Genomic DNA, 17,255 nt, shown 5'->3' with positions numbered 1-17,255 from the left:
TTATTAAGTGCCTATTCTGTGCCAGATAGTTTAACATGTAGGTTAATCCTCATGGCAACTCTTTGAAGGAATTCTTGATTTTTTTTCAGATAAAGAAACCAAAGCACAGACAGATAGGTTAAATAATTTGCCTGAGGTCATAAAGGAAGAGCTAGGATTTGAACCCAGATTATATTACTCTAGAGGATGTGTTTTTAATAGTTACACTATATCTACCTCTTTTCCTAGGACTGTCAGTTTCCAAAACAGATTCTTCTCATCTTTTTGTACTGCTAAATTATTCTTTATATATTATTGTGTTTAGGTACTAGTTTGGTTGACACTTTAAGCCTATAATTACATATTTCAATTTTATATCTGTAGATACCTACACCAAAAAATACAAGAGAGTATTTGCGTCCATTTTTGGTTTACTTCTCTAGATAGAAATCACCAATCACAGATTTTAAAATGTTTATCCAGTATAGTTTATTATTTGCTGCATCTCAGGATGTTGAAGTGTGAGGATCTTATATAATGGACTGTTTGCCTTAAAATGAGCTTTTCCTGTAACTACATAATTTTGTATCTATTTATTTCTTAGTGTCTATTAAACATGATATGTGAAAAAACACTGAGAGACCCCTCTGGAATGAGGAGTGTGCTTTGTTGTTACCCTTCTCAGTCATTCTAAACGTACCTATTTTCCTTTGCAGCCCTGTGTAACCTTCAGCCCTTGGAAGCCCTCTTTGTTATTTTGCGGGAATCTGCCCCCAAAGTCAAATCCAGTGGATGGTAAAGATGAATGATTTAATCTCCTAAACACATTATATTGACATTTTTTATGTAGCAAATGAGTTTTAATCAATTTCATAGTCTTGTTTCAACATCTTTGTTGCACAGTATATCCTAAAAACTAATACATTAAGTGGGAGGTCCATGGTATATTATGATGACATTACTGCTCTGGAATTAATGGCATGTACAGTTGTTTCTCCATTAATAGCATGGACCAATAGAAATCATTTGTGACATTTCTCACTGTGCCTAGATAGGCAGTCAGTGATTATGATATACAGCTCAATTGTTCAGTGCATTAAACTCAACATCCATAGACCTAGAGAAAAGAATTTGTTTCCTCAGGGTGCTACAGGCCAACTAAACTTGGGAAGCCTTTACAACTGAAGCTTTTTGATTGAGTGTCAGAAGCTTTTGCTTATTAGTATTTATTACTTGCCCTGGTAGAAGTGGTGGCTGTGATTTGAATACTGACATTTTTCCTTGTAATTCAATTTAACCCTTCCCACAGATTCAGTCTTTCTGGACACACCTGTTTTCATGGGCCATTTTATAAGATTAGTTAGTCCTAGTGCTATTGACATTACATCTTTGTAGATCATTGCATCTACAACTATGTAGCAATGCATATAGTCAAGTGAAACAGTCAGGCTTCAAAGTATGACTACTGTGGGCTGACCAATCTAGTCCCATGGCCTACATATATCACATTAACCACTCCATTGCCATCACACCACTTAACTTTTTACTGTGTACATACTTCCGAACTCTTTGAAGTTTATACTACTGTTTAAATGCCATTGACTCTGGTTCATCTGAGGTTTGAGTGGTATTGTTGTACAATGTATATTGTCAAGCTGCAGGACATATGACAATTGAAAAGACAATTATAACTAGAGGCAACTCTTTCCAAAACTATAACTTGCAAAGTGGCATGTGTGTGAGGGTGTGAGAAGATAGGGCAGGACTGAAGATGTTCTTTTCTCTTTCACTCATTTCTTTTAGGTCTCGTAAGTTCCACAATTTTATGGAAAAGTGCATGATAAAAAATTTCCTATTTCGTCCTACTTCTGCAAACATGCTTCATCATCCTTTTGTTCAAAATATAAAAAATGAAGGACATGTTGTTGAGTCATTGAAGAAGCATCTTACTGGAATCATTAAAAAGAGACAGAAAAAAGGTTGGAATATGTCAACTTTCATTTTACTGGAATGAATATTTAGATGAGAGAAGAGTTTATTCATTTTTGCAGGAAAAATAATATTTAACAATTAGATTGAAAGTTAAAAATCTGAGGCCTTCGATATTTAGTGTTTCTACTAATATGCCATGTGCAGTTAATTATCTCTTACCTGATTGTCTGCATATATATGATTATAAATTGTTGCCAATTATAACTGGCAAATGTTAATATTTATAAAAACCTTGAAAGTATCTAGAAGAATTTTGTGATGTGCCAATTTTATTTTAAGAAAATTTCTAACTAAAGAAATAAAATAAAATAAAATAAAATAAAAGGTTACAAAATCTATATCTTACTGCTCTTTTTTGGTTGGTTGATATTTTAATTAACTCCAATGAAACAAATGGATTTATAAATATCCATCTATTGACTGTTATTTTGAAATAATTCCTGTGTTCTATACAAAGTTTGTTTTATGCACTAATCTCCAACTATAAGGTGTAATTAAAAGGACTAATTTATACAAATAAAAGTTAGCTTTTATACATTAATGCCAAAAATTACAGGATGGATTTTCATCAAATCCAGAGTAAACTACTTAGGAAGTTTTAAATTTATATTGTATGGCACGTTCCACATTTAATTTGGGACACCATGGGCAGTGTTGAGAGTGGTGATATAATGGAAAAGGGGAAACTGGAAACATAGCAGTAATTCCCAGAATAGCTACAGGATTGATTACAGTAGAGTTTCTTCCATCTACATAACCATATGTATCCTATTTTCGAGTGAGAAGCAGCAGAAATTAATTTATTTAACCATGGTAGAAAATTCACTGGCCAACATCACAAAAGCCAGCCAGTCTCAAATGGGTACAGGAGGACCTCATTTCTATGTGAGAATTTGCTAATTTCCAGAGTTGTGAGACTTCCAGAATGTTACCTATAGGAAAAGTCACATTTATGTGAGGATTACATAGCTGTAAATACAGTTGATCTAAACACTTTTATTTAGGAAATTCAAAAGAAAAGTCTTGTTTGTAAGCTTCTATATTTCAGCACAGAACAGATGAAATGAGAAAAGCTGAACATGTTGAATATCTTAAATACAAAATCTAGAATTTAGATTTTTACCTTCTCATTGGAAAGACCAAAGATCCTGATCCTCATTTTCAAAGGTCCTCATTGAAAGGAATAAAGATAGGGTGGGCCCAAGCCATAAAGTCCTTACTTCTAGATCGCACACCTTTAAGCCATGCTCAACAACCACCTATAGAGTTTCTCTCGTTCCTTTCTCCCTTTGTCTTTCTTGATTATTTCTCTTTAGTATTGCAGCAACCAAATTACTAAATTCCCTTTCTTGTGCCCAGAGAAATTAGTCTGTATGGAATGGCTTCACTATGCTGCAAAAGTGGGCCTAGAAACTAGGATTATTGTCTATATTACCAACCAAGTGTGATTTGAAGGTTTACCTTCTTGTCCTTGTAAATTCATTTGAAATTCTGAGCATTAAAGGGTTAAAATTCACTAAGGTAGATTACTTTAATCCCTGCTGATTTTTATCTATTTTTATCTCTTTTATAAAAAGGAATACCTCTGGTCTTTGAAAGAGAAGAAGCTATTAAGGAACAGTACACCATGAGAAGATTCAGGTGTGTTAGATAAATTATTTATATAACTTGTTGCTAGCAATTTATGTAAGACAGTTGATTCTGTACTGTTGCATTTGACTCAGAAGAGCTTAATCCTTTCTGATATAACAAATAACAGCTCTCTGAATTTTCAAAAGATATTTGAGTGGAAATGTTGAGGATACATTTTTATTACTACTCAAAGATTAATTTCTGGCAATAAAATGATCAAGTAGATTATTAGATAATTAATATTTAGTATATTAGTAATACAAAAACTATTGCAGACATTATATGAATGATTCAAGAAAGATTAATTGAAAATATCTTTATTGTAGAAAATGTCCATTTTTTAAAATAAAAGCATTTCCCCTGAGTGGCTTCACTCCACTGACAATTTTTACTATATAGCAATCATTTGTATGTTTATTTCCAGAGGACCTTCTTGTACTCATGAGCTTCTGAGACTGCCAACCAGCAGTAGATGCAGACCACTTAGAGTTCTGCATGGAGAACCCTCTCAGCCAAGGTGGTTACCTGATCGAGAAGAGCCACAGGTCCAGGCACTTCAGCATCTACAGGGAGCAGCCAGGGTGTTCATGCCACTACAGGCTCAGGACAATGCACCTAGGCCTCTACAGGGGCAAGCCCAGGCACCTCAGCGGCTTCAAGGGGCAGCTCGGGTGTTTATGCCACTACAGGCTCAGGTTAAGGCTAAGGCATCTAGGCCCCTACAGATGCAGATTAAGGCACCTCCACGACTCCGGAGGGCAGCCTGGATGCTCATGCCACTACAGGCTCAGGTTAAGGCACCTAGGCCTCTACAGGTACAGTCCCAGGTCCCAAAAGAGCAACAGGCTCAGGCTCAGCCCCAGACATCAGAAGAGCCACAGGATTTGGACCAGGTGCCAGAAGAATTTCAGAGGCAAGATCAGGTACCTGAACAACAACAAAGGCAGGGTCAGGCCCCTGAACAGCACCAGAGGCAGAACCAGGTACCTGAACAGCAGCTGGAGCTGAACCAGGTACCTGAACAGCCAGAGGTACAGGAACAGGCTGCTGAGCCCACACAGGCAGAGACTGAGGCAGAGCAACCTGAGTCATTGCGAGTACATGCTCAGGTGTTCCTGCCCCTCCTGTCACAGAACCACCATGTGCTGTTGCCACTACATTTGGATACTCAGGTACTCATTCCAGTCAAGGGGCAAACTGAAGGTTCAGCTCAGGCACAGGCCTGGGCACTAGAGCCCCCACAGGCAGTGGGCTCAGTTCAAGAACTGATAGAGGGACTATCAAGAAATTTACTTCGAGCACCAAACTCACATAACTCAAAGCCGCTTGGTCCACTGCAAACCTTGATGGAAAACCTGTCTTCAAACATGTTTTACTCCCAACCAGAACAGGCAAGGAAGAAAAAATCAAAAGTGTCTAGTCTAAGGCAGGCATTGGCAAAAAGACTATCACCAAAGAGGTTCCGGGCAAAGGTATCGCGGAGACCTGAAGACTTGGAGCTCTCAGATGTAGAAGCCTGCAGGCGAAGGCGCCAGCGCAGATGGGAGGATATCTTTAATCAGCATGAGGAAGAATTGAGACAAGTTGCAAATGTAAGAGTTTCTTATATTTTTACTGAACCAAATATGCAGAGAAAACATGCTAGTTCAGGCTCCAGTTTCCCTTTGTAAAACCAAATGAAAGAAACCGTACTTGTCCCCGAGAGAGTATTAACTTAATAATGTATATTTCAAATAAAGTATCTTAAAATTTCCAGATAATTATGACTAAATTTGAGAATGGAAAATTTGCTTGAATGATCCAGGTAATTGCTTAGTATCTTTGTAGAGATAGAGCTTTAATTATTAACCAATAAACGGACATCATATGGATATTTAAAATTACTATTTTGTATCTTTGAAAATTACTGTCATAGTTCAACATTTCAAATATAATTCATTTAAAATAAACACAAAAACAACTTTGGCTTTGTTCTCCTAACCTCTAAGTTAATTAGTCTTTCTTTTCATAGAATGCTGAACTATGCTATTTAAGTGAATTATACTAATTTTTTTTTTAATTTCAGGATGTTTAGATCAAGGTTAAAATGGAATGGAAAAGCAGTTTCCAAAACATTTTGTATTTCCTATATGTATGACTTGTCTTACTAATTTTCCACCATTTTACATAATTAATTTATGAAGTGTCTCCCTAGAACATGACACAGGTTACAAATTCCTCTCTGCACTCTTTTGAAATGCAGTATGTTAATATCTTTATCTTACTTTGGAATAGTCAAAACTTCATTCTTTCAAATTTTCTAATATAAGTGAATATAATTTGGCTGGAGTTGATTAATTCAATCTGGCAGATCTAATGTCACAATAAAGAGTTTGTGGGCCTCATATGCAAATTAAGGAGGTCAACAGGATTAGGAGAGCAGTTGTTTTCTTATACTGCACAGCATCCACTTACATAAAGGAATCCTAAATTAAACGCTGGTGTCAACATCCATTTATCTAATAATAACTAGTGTAGTAATTACAAATGTATCTTGTCTGAACGTCTGGATAAGTGACTTATTTGGTTTGTCCATTGAGCCAATTAAATGAGTGTTATTTCCCTAACACGTTTAACTTGAGAAAAGGGAAAAGCAACAAGCAAAGAAAGGCCCAAAAGGGTAAATGGATGTCTATTCCCAATAAAGGGGGAGATAGGAAGAGAAAGAAACCATGTAGAGAAATGGAGGTATGAGTCTAGAATGATGATATTTGCCTGGAATTAAGGCATCTAAAATGCTAGTGATCAATATCAATGAGCACTAGTAACAAATCTAATGGGTTTTGCATTTATGAAAAAGACTCGCTATGCATCCCTGCAAGACTCAAGGAGGGGAACTGAGTGGGAAAAATTAGAGAGGGAGACAAACCATGAGAGACTCCTCTAACTCTGGGAAACAAACTAAGGGCTGTGGAAGGGGAGGTGAGGGGTGGGATGGGGTAACTGGGTGACAGGCAATGAGGAGGGCACTTAATGGAATAAGCACTGAATGTTATACTATATGCTGGCAAATTGAATTTAAATTTAAAAAATGTAAAAATAAGTAAAATAAAAACAAAAGACTCATAGCACTGGTAGCATGACACATACTATTGTCATTCAGTGTTTTAAATATACATCTGAGAAATCATTCTAAAGTGGAAGAAAAAGTCAATAAATAATGGTTGCCAATCCCATGACCCCAGGATCTTGTACAGGCATTCATATATATATATTTTTAATTTTTTATTGGTGTTCAATTTACTAACATACAGAATAACCCCCAGTGCCCGTCACCCATTCACTCCCACCCCCCGCCCTCCTCCCCTTCTACCACCCATAGTTCGTTTCCCAGAGTTAGCAGTCTTTACGTTCTGTCTCCCTTTCTGATATTTCCCACACATTTCTTCTCCCTTCCCTTATATTCCCTTTCACTATTATTTATATTCCCCAAATGAATGAGAACACTTGCCATCAGGGAAATACAAATCAAAACCACAATGAGATACCACCTCACACCGGTGAGAATGGGGCAAATTAACAAGGCAGGAAACAACAAATGTTGGAGGGGATGCGGAGAAAAGGGAACCCTCTTACACTGTTGGTGGGAATGTGAACTGGTGCAGCCACTCTGGAAAACTGTGTGGAGGTTCCTCAAAGAGTTAAAAATAGACCTGCCCTACGACCCAGCAATTGCACTGCTGGGGATTTACCCCAAAGATACAGATGCAGTGAAACGCCGGGACACCTGCACCCCGATGTTTCTAGCAGCAATGGCCACGATAGCCAAACTGTGGAAGGAGCCTCGGTGTCCAACGAAAGATGAATGGATAAAGAAGATGTGGTTTATGTATACAATGGAATATTACTCAGCTATTAGAAATGACAAATACCCACCATTTGCTTCAACATGGATGGAACTGGAGGGTATTATGCTGAGTGAAGTAAGTCAGTCGGAGAAGGGCATTCATATATTTATATGTGATTTTTAAGGAAAAGATACAACAAATAATTGATACTAACTCAAAGTCATAGATCTTTTGAATATCTAAAAATGTACTAGCATTTAGAGATGAATGTGAATTCTTCATCTAACCAAGGGAAAGAAAACTCATTTTCATTACTCTCTTTGAGTTGAAGAAATAATATTGACTGGCTTAAATGTGAGAACAGAAACTTTCCCAAGCTCCCAGAGCTCAATTAGTGAGAAATATTTATACTGCTGTATTACAGATCTTCCATGGTACAGAATGACCAAACTGCCTATGAACTGTGACAGTTTGGGGTTATGAATTAAGCTTTAAACCAGAGATTCTTAATCTGGGCCTAATAGATTGATGCAGGTGGTCAGTGATCCCCTTAAAAATGTATGCAGACATGGGGATCCCTGGGTGGCTCAGCGGTTTGGCGCCTGCCTTTGGCCCAGGGCGTGATCCTGGAGTCCCGGGATCGAGTCCCACGTCGGGCTCCCGGCACGGAGCCTGCTTCTCCCTCCTCCTGTGTCTCTGCCTCTCTCTCTCTCTCTCTCTCTCTCTCATAAATAACTAAATAAATAAATGAAAAAATATATATATATGCAGACATGTGTGTCTATATGCAGTTAGAATCTCTTCAGATTCTAAAGGGAATCCACAACCAAAAACTATTAGCAACTACTGGTTTAAATCATTTTTAATATTTGAAAACTATTCTTTTAAATTATACATTGTGAGGATAGAGTTACTCTTATCATTTGCATTTTAACAACTAAGATATCTATCTTCCTTTTTGTTTCAAAGGACAAAGAAGATGAATCATCAGACAATGATGAAGTATTTCATTCAATTCAAGCTGAAGTCCAAATAGAGCCATTGCAACCATACATTCCAAATCCTAAAGAGGTAAGTTTCTCAGTATGAGTTGCTGTGACATTAATAAGTGCTGAGAACAGTGGTTCTTAAACTTTTTGGTCTTACGTTACCTTTACACTCTTAAACATCGAAGACCCAAAAGGTCTTTTGTTTATGTGAATTGTGTCACTCAATATTTACTGAATCAGAAATTAAAATAAAAATTTAAAATATTTATTAATTTATTTAAAAGAAAGTAAAAGTATTACATGTCAACATAAGACACAAAATTTTAATAAAAATAACTATTTTCCATTTTGCTTAATGGAAAACAACTGGATTCTCATATCTGCTCCTGCATTCAGTTTGTTGCCATATTTCATATTTAAGTATATGAATAAAAGCTGGCTTCTCACATACAAGTAGTTGGGAATGGAGAATTTTCATAGCTTTTTCAGATAATTGTGTATATTCTTTGATAATACACCAAAACTACATAAGTGGAATTTAAAACCCTATCAGTGAAATTTTAGGTATTTGGAAGTATTAAAATCCATTGTTCTCTTGTATACTATGAATAGATGTCTTGCTCATGCACAATTTTGTATCTTCATACATTGATCATTTGGAAAATATTGATTCAGTGTGTATGTAGATCTTTCCAAATATTTACACATTTCATTACACAGCATCAAATAAACAGCATTTGTTAATGTCACCAATTTCATCAGAAAAATGATTGAGTATTGATAAGTCATGTGCATGCAACAGATAATAAATTTAAAATTTTAATTTTCACTCCACAGCTCAGTTTTATCATTGCTAATAACGTCAGTTGCTTTTTCCTTGAATTGCGAGGCTAACTTCATGATTTTAAATAAAATGGCTGCCAAATACCCAAACTGAATAATCATAGTTTGTCTTGTCATTCTTTTAAGTAAAAATACTGCCCACAGAACACTTGGGCATTGTTTTGGGATGTAGTTTATGAAAGGATCTGGGTTATTTAATCTGTGGTATTTTTTTTACACTTCTAGGAATAATCAAGTCAGTTCTCATATCCAGGTTGACTTATTGCCTTACTAATAGTGGGTCAGGAGTCTCATTGTTGTTCTTAATCAGCACAAGGGCCCCAGATCACTATATTTTTCTCTTCTAGATGCTTCAGAATAGTTCACTATGATGTCTTTCATGGATAATTATACTTTTAAAATATGTTACTTTTGATACTAATGGTCCTTTGAAATGAATAACAGAATATCGCTTTATAAATACTAACCACTGGCAGAAGGAACATAAGCTGGATTGTATTATTTACTTACGAAAAGCCTTATGTCTCCCTCTCTGCATTATTAAATTATGGCTTTACTCCTACCCTCAGATAAAATTATTACCTTAAGCATGTGTCTTTAAGCAGGAAATATAATGAGTTGTATCTGATTGGTTTGGAATGCATCATTTGCCTTATATATGCTATTCTTACTAATCATCTTCCCATTTTTTTTTTTTGGACCAAATACAGCCAATTTGTATCATGCATTAGCTCTTCTTATTTTTGGCCTTTATCTTTTCTGAGTAATCCTGGCCTCTAGTTTACTAGTTCCTGAGATCAGTTTCATGAACCAAGAGGCCTAGACTGGGTCAATATGATACTAGTTACCTGAATCAAATGTGAAAGAAGTCAGATTTATCATGCATACTGCCAAACATCTGGTTACATTTGGAAGCACTCATTAACAAAACGTGACCAATTATCATTTTTCATTTCTTACCATCTGTCCCTTGGAGTTTAAAGGCAACCTTGGTAAGTTATTACACAGAAAATAATGTAGTGAGGTTAGTATAGTTTCTATAAATTATAGAGTAACTTTATCAGCATGAAAATGCTAGATTTTTAAAAAGTATAACGTTTAATTTTTCCTTCTAAACTAGTATGACTGCCTTGTTGAATGTCAGAATAACCTATTTTTTTGGTTAGCTAAGAATTATTTTAAGTAGAAACCTAATGATATGAAACTAAATAAGGCAAGGCAACACTACATGGTCCTATCTACTAATGTTGGCAGAAAATAAATCTGCCTCACTAAGGGATGCTGGCTCATTATATGTGCTCTTCCTCAAGTATTTTGCTGCATTTGATGAATTAATAATTAATAGAAACCAAATTAATTCATTTAGAACTGAAAAAGTATTGGAACACTGATTATGACATTACAGTCCAATTGTAAATTGGAAACAACATACATTCTTGAAGGTGGGACACTTCTGACACTTGAAAGATTTTAATGATGCATGTGTGTTTGTGTGTGTATTACAACTTTTGAAAATCTAGGGTTAGCTTAAAAGGGTGAGTGAGTGAGAAGTTTGGGCTCAAATTCTGAGTAAGAAATTTGGACTTGATATAAAAATAACATGAAAACAGAGAAAGAACACTGAATTAGAAGTTAGGGAACCCACATTCCAATTATAGATATTGTGTAACTTGATGTGAAATTCTTAGAAACGTGATTTTTCCTCTCTGGGGTACAGGTTCCTTAATAATAGAATTAGGGTGCTTGATGATATAATTTTCAGGATCTGTTATTATACTAAAATTCAAGAATACCATCAGAAATTATGGTTAAGCAGTTCTAATGTTATACTATAAGTAATTATGGGAACAGAATCTAGTTATGAAAATCAGATTTCATAAGTTGGATTTTTAGTAAAAATATCTCTATGTGAAGAAAGGAATTTTTCTCATGAATTAATAACTGAAAAGAATTTATGATTTTTTTTTTTACCAAAGTATTGCATTGTCTTTAAGGTTCAAGAGAGATCTACTTATAATCAGGACTGTGCACAACGTGTCAAGTTCTCTTCAAAGTATGTGTCTCTGATTTCTATATTCAAATTACTCACAGTTTACTATCATGTGGAGAATTCAAGCACATTTATTTGACACCAACTTTTGTGTAAATTCAAAACTAAACTATTAATAAAAACATCGTCATTAGTGATATCATCGGCCTCTAAAACCTTAACTACAGCAATGCATTAACTAGATATTTTATATCTGGGCATACTGCAGTCTCAGTGTCATTTAGTTTAACAATTAGCCAGCAAGATCCACAATTTAATAAAAGAAATGGCAATCAATTCTCTGACGGTGTTCAATTAGTACTTGATAATAAAAAGATGTGAAACTTCGCATATATCATGTAACTTCAATTATACATTTTATCATGTAGTACATCATGTATCTCATGTACATGAACTACATATTAAAGTACACACACACACACACACACACACACACAAAAGGTACACACACAATTCCTAACTTTAGAAGCTAATGCCATGGAATGGGCAAGCTTGAAATGACCTATTGGAAAAATCAAATCTAAAGCTCATTATTATACCAATGATATTTTATACCAGTAACTATATTTTTATCTCTGAAATATCAGTGATCTTCAGTAATTTTCAAAGATCATATTCATATTTTAGATGTTATATGCAAAGTGCTATATTTGAAAGTTAAATTTACTTATTTAAAGATTTATTTAATTTGGAGAGAGATTGAGCATGAGCAGGAGAGGCAGAGGGAGGGGGAAAGAGAATCTGAAGCAGACTCCATGCTGAGCACAGAACCCAACAACTTGGGGCTCAATCTCACGAGCCCTGAGATCACAACCAGGGCTGAAACCAAGAGTCGGAGTCTTAAATGACTGTACCACCTAGGTGCCCCTGAAAGCTAAATTTTAACATAGATTTTCCTTGAAAATCATACCCCTTCCAACTCCAAATTATAATGAAGAGACCTTAGCCTATATTCATTCACTAAATATTTATTGAGCACCTACTGTATTCAAGATACTGGACAGCATGGTCAGACTGCAAAGAGTTGATAGTATGTAGTATATATATTCCTACCGCATTATTATTTATATTTATTTATTTGTTTTTTCCTACCTCATTATTATTTAAGACACCACATATGTATGTCCTTAGATTTAACTTATGTGCAGAAATCTTGGGAAAAAAAGAAAGCAAGATCAGGAATTTCTCTCTTCTCTGAATTCATTGATGAGTTATCATGGTCCTTCTGACCACAAAGGAGAAACCAGTTTAATTTTGCATATCTTTTTTTAGTATCATGGAATATGTCTTAAATAAAATCCCATATACAAAAATTAATGTTGTTAAGCTAGATTTGGATATTCCCATTATAAAAAGATTTTTGAATTTATGAATAGCAAATATATTAACTTTAAATATAGTTGAATTTATAAAGTTAAATAAAACTTGAGTCTTTCCTGAAATTTGGAGTCCTAGAAAAGACTCTTGACTGTTCTAGGCCTAGATCAATAACCAGAGTCCTTCTATAGAAATTCTGAAGTGACATGAAATTTAGCAGCACCAATCGAAAACAGCTTTCTAAATATTCCCTGAATTTGAAAATTAAAAAATGAAGTGGCCTAATTGTATGTCCATCCATCTATCTAAATCAGGAATAGGTCACTAAAAATTCAAATGCCAAATCGGGATGATAATATAGGAGTATTTGACATAACAATAACAACTTTTTATCTTGATAAAATCTACACATAGACTATAAAGTTATGTTTATCACTGTGTTACTAAGTATATAATAATATCAATATTACCTTAAATAAAGTTTATTGAATTTTTGAAATTAAATATGATATGTGAAGGAAATGTATACTATATGGAAACATTTTATTTATATATTGGAAATTGTTTTTCTGTTCTAGATAAAATAGCATATTTGTGGAAAAAGGAAATTTGAAAATATTACTTAAGTTCTACTGCTTTTTAGTTGATATATACCAATATACTTAAAATTTTTGGTTGGTCTTGATATTGAGCTGTACATTCCCTTTATGAATATTAGGACGTGGCATATGCTTTTCTGTCTTTTCATTTAGTGTTCCTCAGCAGTCTGTTTTGGAACAAGCTCTGAAGCCCACTGACATCAGACAAAGGAGTTCACAAAATCCTCAGAATTGCCCAGCGGCGTCAGGTGATTCAAAGCACAAAGTTTAAACAGTCAAAACGCAGAGATAATGTTTAACTGTTTGTATTGCAGAAGAGAAGAAAGAATTTCGAGAAAGAATGAATCAAGTATTAGAGAAGCCAATGTAAAATTAAAACCAGGAGGCCATTGAATTTGGCAATAGCATGGTCAGAGGTGACCTTTAAGTTGGGTAGTAGTTAGAAACGGGTCTAGGGAGGCAGGGGTGCCGATTTTAATTTCTGTACCATGTGGAAAAAATATGGGAAAGGAACCTGGGAGAAGCGTTTCTAACAGGCTAAAATTTATAAGCAGACCTTAAAATATTCACATATTAGATGGAGTAGTTGTGGGCACATGTTATTTATTGTTATTTATCAATTTGTTATTTCACCACCCCAAAATAAATATATACAGTATCTCATAAATATCCCTAAATGTTACAAATCAAAGTTTTTAATCAAAATACATGAAAAACTAATAAAAATAATAGAAAATAACTTATCAATTTGTAATATTAATTTCAAAAAGTGGTTATGATATACTTTTGAGAGTTTAAATGAATTGTAGATTTGTGAAATACTGAAATAAAGCCAAAAGTTCTGCCTTAGGTTATAAAATCTGGCATTGCATATTTTTATGCAATCCAAGTAAGTTCAGCAAGGACAAATGCCTGAATGAGTCCTCAAGTCATCTGTAAAAATGTAGAACACAGATTTTATTAAAGTGTTAATAATAAAAAAAGATATATAGGTGTGCTGTATCAAAATAAATATTTTTCGGGATCCCTGGGTGGCGCAGCGGTTTGGCGCCTGCCTTTGGCCCAGGGCTCGATCCTGGAGACCCGGGATCGAATCCCACGTCGGGCTCCCGGTGCATGGAGCCTGCTTCTCCCTCTGCCTGTGTCTCTGCGCCTCTCTCTCTCTCTTTCTGTGACTATCATAAATAAATAAAAATTAAAAAATAAATAAATAAATAAATATTTTTCAAAGATCTGAACTTAAAATCTCCATAGTTCTTAGGAAACTCAGATAATGGTAGAATTTTTTTTGTATATTTTTTTATTGGAGTTCAATTTGCCAACATATAACACCTACTACTCATCCCATCAAGTGCCCCCCTCAGTGCCCATCACCCAGTCATCCCATCTCCCCACCTCCCCTTCCAATACCCCTTGTTCATTACCAGAGTTAGGAGTCTCTCATGTTCTGTCACCCTCTCTGATATTTTCCCACTCATTTTCTCTCCTTTCCCCTATAATCTTTTTCACAATTTTTTATATTCCCTGAATGAATGAGACCATATAATGTTTGTCCTTCTCCAATTGACTTCATTCAGCTTAATAACCTCTAGTTCAAAAGAAGATGTGGTATGGATATATCCATCTTTCGATGGAAAGATGAATGGATAAAGAAGATATGGACACCGAGGCTCCTTTCACAATTCGGCTAGTGTGGACATTGCTGCTATAAACATTGGGGTGCGGGTATCCTGGCATTTCACTGCATCAGTATCTTTGGGGTAAATCCCCAGCAGTGCAATTGCTGGGTCATAGGGTAGTTTTATTTTTAACTCTTTGAGAAAGCTCCACACAGTTTTTCAGAATGACTATAAAAGTTCACATTACTGGGATCCCTGGGTGGCTCAGTGGTTGAGCGTCTGCCTTCGGCCAGGGCGTGATCCTGGAGTTCCAGGATCGAGTCCCACATCAGGCTCCCTGCATGGTGCCTGCTTCTCCCTCTGCCTGTGTCTCTACCTCTCTCTGTGTGTCTCTCGTGAATAAATAAATAAAATCTTTTAAAAAAAGTTCACATTACTACCAACAGTGCAAGAGGGTTCCCCTTTCTCTACATCCTCCCCAACATTTGTTGTTTCCTGTCTTGTAAATTTTCCCCATTCTCACTGGTGTGAGGTGGTATCTCATTGTGCTTTTGATTTGTAGTTCCCTTATGGCAAGTGATGCAGAGCATTTTCTCATGTGCTTGTTGGCCATGTCTATGTCTTCCTCTGTGAGATTTCTGTTCATGTCTTTTGCCCATTTCATGATTGGATTGTTTGTTTCTTTGGTGTTGAGTTGAATAAGTTCTTTATAGATCTTGGAAACTAGCCCTTTATCAGATATGTCATTTGCAAATATCTTCTCCCATTCTGTAGGTTGTCTTTTAGTTTTGTTGACTGTATCCTTTGCTGTCCAAAAGCTTCTTATCTTGATGAAGTCCCAATAGTTCATTTTTGCTTTTGTTTCTTTTGCCTTTGTGGATGTATATCTTGCAAGAAGTTACTGTGGCCAAGTTCAAAAAAGGTGTTGCCTGTGTTCTCCTCTAGGATTTTGATGGAATCTTGTCTCACATTTAGATCTTTCATCGATTTTGAGTTTATCTTTGTGTATGGTGAAAGACAGTGGTCTAGTTTCATTCTTCTGCATATGGATGTCCAATTTTCCCAGCACTATATATTGAAGAGACTGTCCTTTTTCCAATGGATAGTCTTTCCTACTTTGTCAAATATTAGTTGACCATAGAGTTGAGGGCCCATTTCTGGGCTCTCTATTCTGTTCCATTGATCTATGTGTCTGTTTTTTTTTTGTGTGTGTGTGTGCCAGTATCATACTGACTTGATGATCACAGTCTTGTAGTACAATTTGAAATCTGGCATTGTGATGCCCCCAGCTCTGGTTTTCTTTTTCAATATTCCCCTGGCTTTCAGAGTCTTTTCTAATTCCATACAAATTTTAAGATGATTTGTTACAACTCTCTGAAGAAAGTCGATGGTATTTTGATAGGGATTGCGCAGAATGTGTACATTGCCCTGGGTAACATGGACATTTTCACAGTATTATTTCTTCCAATCCATGAGCATGGAATATTTTTCCGTCTCTTTGTGTCTTCCTCAGTTTCTTTCAGAAGTGTTCTGTAGTTCTTAGGGTATAGATCCTTTACCTCTTTGGCTAGGTTTATTCCTAGGTATCTTATGCTTTTGGATGCAATTATAAATGGGATTGACTCCTTAATTTCTCTTTCTTCAGTCTCATTATTAGTGTATAGAAATGCCACTGATTTCTGGGCATTGATATCATATACTGCCACATTGCCAAATTGCTGTATGAGTTCTAGCAATCTTGGGGTGGAGTCTTTTTGGTTTTCTATGTACAGTATCATGTCATCTGCAAAGAGGGAGAGTTTGACTTCTTCCTTGCCAATTTGAATGCCTTTATTTCTTTTTGTTGCCTGATTCCTGAGGCTAGGACTTCTAGTACTATGTTGAATAGCAGTGGTGAGAGTGGACATCTGTCATGTTCCTAATCTTAGGGGAAAGGCTCCCAGTGTTTTGCCATAGAGAATATTTGCTGTGGGCTTTTCCTAGATGGCTTTTAAGATGCTGAGGAATGTTCCTTCTATCCCTGCACTCTGAAGAGTTTTGATCAGAAATGGATGCTGTATTTTGTCAAATGATTTCTCTGCATGTATTGAGAGGATCATATGGTTCTTGGTTTTTCCCTTGTAGATATGATCAGTCACATTGATTGCTTTATGAGTGTTGAACCAGCCGTGCATCCCAGGGGTAAATCTCACTTGGTCTTGGTGAATAAGCTTCTTAATGTACTGTTTGATCGTATTGGCTAGTATCTTGTTGAGAATTTTTGCATCTGTGTTCATCAGGGATATTGGTCTATAATTCTCCTTTTTGGTGGGGGTCCTTGTCATCAACTTGTCTTTTACGTCACTCACTTTGTTCTTCTACCTCATTAACCCTTGTCGTTAGGACCTCCAGTTTGGATTGCAACTCAT

The 17,255-nt window shown here is 35.7% G+C and overlaps 1 protein-coding gene across 2 annotated transcripts in view; it reads left to right on the top strand.

Annotated features, from left to right (window-relative positions):
• The window catches only part of NRK (Nik related kinase), a 146,413-nt gene that overhangs the window by 93,369 nt on the left and 35,789 nt on the right, over window positions 1–17,255 (top strand). For both annotated transcript variants that reach the window (XM_072815665.1, XM_072815663.1), the window contains exons 10-16: window positions 696–774; window positions 1,783–1,958; window positions 3,549–3,612; window positions 4,028–5,195; window positions 8,400–8,501; window positions 11,257–11,315; window positions 13,382–13,476. In XM_072815665.1, coding sequence (XP_072671766.1) covers window positions 696–774; window positions 1,783–1,958; window positions 3,549–3,612; window positions 4,028–5,195; window positions 8,400–8,501; window positions 11,257–11,315; window positions 13,382–13,476 — 1,743 coding nt within the window. The remainder of the gene's footprint in view (window positions 1–695; window positions 775–1,782; window positions 1,959–3,548; window positions 3,613–4,027; window positions 5,196–8,399; window positions 8,502–11,256; window positions 11,316–13,381; window positions 13,477–17,255) is intronic.

This window comes from Canis lupus, chromosome X (genome assembly GCF_048164855.1).
Source record: "Canis lupus baileyi chromosome X, mCanLup2.hap1, whole genome shotgun sequence".
Taxonomy (NCBI): Eukaryota; Metazoa; Chordata; class Mammalia; order Carnivora; family Canidae; genus Canis; species Canis lupus.
The sequence above is the reverse complement of the archived record's forward strand: the minus strand, read 5'-3'. Positions and strand labels throughout refer to the sequence as shown.